The sequence below is a fragment of the Alexandromys fortis genome, unplaced genomic scaffold (genome assembly GCF_014885135.2).
Source record: "Alexandromys fortis isolate MF-2015 unplaced genomic scaffold, M_Fortis_MF-2015_v1.1 scaffold_2573, whole genome shotgun sequence".
Taxonomy (NCBI): Eukaryota; Metazoa; Chordata; class Mammalia; order Rodentia; family Cricetidae; genus Alexandromys; species Alexandromys fortis.
The window spans coordinates 1-3,733 of record NW_026070433.1 but is presented as its reverse complement, the minus strand read 5'-3'; the positions used below and the strand labels follow the sequence as shown (position 1 = coordinate 3,733).

Sequence of the window (3,733 nt, the reverse complement as noted above, 5' to 3'; positions counted from 1 at the left end):
CTATACTAGGACTGACAGAGAGGTATGTTGTAGTGGCTAGCTGCTTTGCTTTTCTGGTCATCATGTTGAACCCCAATATCTGTGTCTGTGTTTTTATTAATTGTGCTACAGCTTATTGAGACTTACTCCAAATTCTCTACACCTCCTCACCCTTAGCATCCCATCCTGTATGGTTGCAGCAGGCTTCTCAGTTTCTCTGAAATTGAGTCATCTTCAAAAACAGAGACAACCCCAAACCTTCCTTTTTCTCTTAAACTGTGTTGTTTTTATTTTTTTTTGTTGTTTGTTTTTGGGACAGTATTTCTCTGTGTGACAGCCCTAGCTGTCCTAGAACTCGCTTTGTTGCCCAGGCAGGAATCTAATTCACAGAGATCCGCCAGCCTCTGCCTCCCGGGTACTGGAATTAAGGCATGCGCCACCACCACCCGGCCTTTCTTTTTTTCTTAAATAAAGTAAATATGCTTCCTATACATTATTTTTTTACTTTAAACCTATGACTTGTGTAAGTTAAACTCTTTTAAAAGTTCCCATAGTGCTTTTGCGACGTTAGTGTAGGATAGAAATATTCTATGGACCGAAATCGGGAGTGGAACAGCAGAATAGTCTGAGAATCTGCAGGCTTGGCTTGTGTATTGGTTTGCTGTCTATTTTCTGGACGGCTTTGTTTGTGTTTTCTTGGCTTACACATGCCAAATAACTCTTATGTTAGCAACAGACTTAAGAAAAAGACTGAAAATTTTCATTTTAAAAATGTTTTAAGCCAGGGCTTGAGGGGTGAACATCTTTAATCCCACTATTTAGGAGGCCAAGACAGGCGTATCTCTGTGATTTGGAGGGCATCCTGGTCTACATGGACCTGGAGACCCTGACTCAAAAAATAAAAAGGAAAACAAAATTTAGAGTGTAAGAAAATACAATACGCAGAAAAAGTATTTGTCCAATACCAAAGAAACCTGAGACCTGAGAGTCTCATCGTAATGATTTTATTTTAAAATTAATCTTATTCCTTTTGAGACAGTGTCTTGTATTATTTGCATTGCACTGTATTGAACTTTTAAAAATTTGCAGGTTGGCCTGCTGCTGCTCACGCTCCTCACCTCTCTGTGGACTCGGAATCCTGGGGGCCACGGCCACGATGGCGACTCTGGGCTGCGCGCGGAAGCAGGTGCTCAAAGAGGAGGACATGACCAAAGTGGAGTTCGAGAGCAGCGAGGAGGTAGATGTGACACCCACGTTCGACACCATGGGCCTGCGGGAGGACCTACTGCGCGGCCTCTACGCCTACGGGTTTGAGAAGCCTTCGGCAATCCAGCAGCGCGCTATGAAGCAGATCATTAAGGGGAGAGATGTCATAGCACAGTCTCAGTCTGGCACCGGCAAGACGGCCACCTTCAGCATTTCAGTCCTCCAGTGCTTGGATATCCAGGTTCGAGAAACCCAGGCTTTGATCTTGGCTCCAACGAGAGAGTTAGCTGTACAGATTCAGAAGGGTTTGCTGGCTCTGGGGGACTACATGAATGTACAGTGCCACGCCTGCATTGGGGGCACCAATGTTGGGAAGGACATCCGGAAGCTGGAATATGGGCAACATGTTGTGGCAGGCACCCCGGGACGTGTCTTTGATATGATTCGCCGTAGAAGTTTAAGGACACGGGCGATCAAGATGTTGGTTTTGGATGAGGCTGATGAGATGCTGAACAAAGGTTTCAAGGAGCAGATCTACGATGTCTACAGGCACCTGCCGCCAGCCACACAGGTGGTGCTCATCAGTGCCACATTGCCTCACGAGATCCTGGAGATGACCAACAAGTTTATGACCGACCCCATCCGCATCTTGGTGAAGCGTGATGAATTGACTCTGGAAGGCATCAAGCAGTTCTTCGTGGCGGTGGAAAGAGAGGAGTGGAAATTTGACACTCTGTGTGACCTCTACGACACGCTGACCATTACCCAGGCTGTCATCTTCTGCAACACCAAGAGGAAGGTTGACTGGCTGACAGAGAAGATGAGAGAAGCCAACTTCACTGTGTCATCCACACACGGGGACATGCCCCAGAAGGAGCGCCAGTCCATCGTGAAGGAGTTCCGCTCAGGTGCCAGCCGAGTGCTCATTTCTACAGATGTCTGGGCTCGCGGCCTGGATGTCCCTCAGGTGTCCCTCGTCATTAACTACGACTTGCCCCAAAACAGAGAACTGTACATTCACAGAATCGGGAGATCAGGGCGATACGGCCGCAAAGGTGTGGCCATCAATTTTGTGAAGAATGATGACATCCACATCCTCAGGGACGTAGAACAGTACTACTCCACCCAGATAGATGAGATGCCCATGAATGTGGCTGACCTGATCTAAGCTGGTGCTCGTGCATCAAGGGCCTTGATATGGCGCATATCGTGAACTCCTCCTCGGAAACGGGAAGCCTCTATTTAATGGGGTTTAAATGAACTGTCTTCTCACAGCCCCTCAGGAAGACCCTTGGGCACTGCCATCTTTTCTAACCCACATGTAAATAATCCAATGCTTTGAGTCTTTTACATTAAACATGGAAATTTACCCATGGAAAAAAATAAATTTGTAGGTCAGCCTCTCCCTCCTTGCTGCCATGGTGGCAGCTCCGCTCCTCTTCAAGGCTGGATGTCTGAAGCGTTACTTGTCAGGGACAGATGCAGGCCAGGAAGGAGGTTCAGAGTCCCATCGGAAGAGGTACAAAAAAAGGACCAAAGACGCAGGGAACCACTGGCAATGGATTGCGGATTTTTGATGATGATGTGGGCTGGGCAGCCATGAAGGAGTGCTGTGTACTGGTTTGCTCCTTATGGCTTACCCAACCTCCTTTCTTATAAAACCCAGGACCACCAGCCCATGGATGGAGCCACCCACAATGGGCTGGACCCACCCCCACCAATAAACTAGTTAAGAAAATGCCTTACAGCTGGATCTTATGGAGGTTTCTTCTCAGTTAAGCTTCCCTGCTTTCAGATAACTGGTTTGTGTATCAGGTTGGTATATGACTAGCCAGTACCCACAATTAGCCAGTTATAGGGACACATATTCATAATCCCAGCACTAAAGAGGCTAAGAAAAATGTGGGCCATGTATTCAAGGTTAGCCTGAGCTACATAGCAAGTATGTCACAAACAGACAAACAAAACAAGGCCTCCCTCAGTTGGGCAGGCATGGGCCAGGTGATATTTGTCTTCAAAAGTAATAAAGTAAAAAAGAGCCAGGTGTGCTTTGCATGCATGCTAGTAATCTAAACTCTGAGGGGGTAGAGGCAGGGGGGTCAGAATTTCAAGGCCAGTTCCAGAGCACGTTTGATGCCAGTCCAGTAGTATAGGAGAACATGTCTTAAAGGTGTAGCAAAGGAAATATACACAATATTCCTTATATTACTTAACATAGTAATAAGCCTTATGGTCTGACTTCCTTGGTCATGTTCTCCCTCCTTCTGCTCTTCATCTGGCCCTTGGGAGCTCAGTCCAGTGCTCCCATGTGGGTCTCTGTCTCTATCTCCATCCACCGCCAGATGAAGGTTCTTTATCAATGACTTCTCAACCAGCCCCCGCATTTCAGCCACACTCAGAGAGCCCGGTTTGGTCACATGCTCATTCAGTCCTGGTCCAGCTGGATTTGGTGAGCTCCCATTAGAATAGGCACACTGCCTCAGTGAGTGGACCAAACCCTCCCGGTCCAGATTTCCTTGCTCATCTTCTCCTTCCTTCTGCTCTTCAA

General features: G+C 47.2%; 1 protein-coding gene across 1 annotated transcript; it reads left to right on the top strand.

Annotated features, from left to right (window-relative positions):
• The first annotated feature begins 1,123 nt into the window (after positions 1–1,123).
• On the top strand, positions 1,124–2,368 carry LOC126496306 (eukaryotic initiation factor 4A-III-like). Its single transcript, XM_050133836.1, has one exon. The coding sequence runs from the start codon at positions 1,136–1,138 to the stop codon at positions 2,351–2,353; it is 1,218 nt and encodes a 405-aa protein (XP_049989793.1). The 5' UTR covers positions 1,124–1,135; the 3' UTR covers positions 2,354–2,368.
• The last annotated feature ends 1,365 nt before the right edge of the window (positions 2,369–3,733 follow it).

Bases quoted from the DNA above. Each gene is read 5' to 3' on its own strand.
- LOC126496306 (XM_050133836.1), top strand. From the start codon at position 1,136: ATGGCGACTCTGGGCTGCGCGCGGAAGCAGGTGCTCAAAGAGGAGGAC.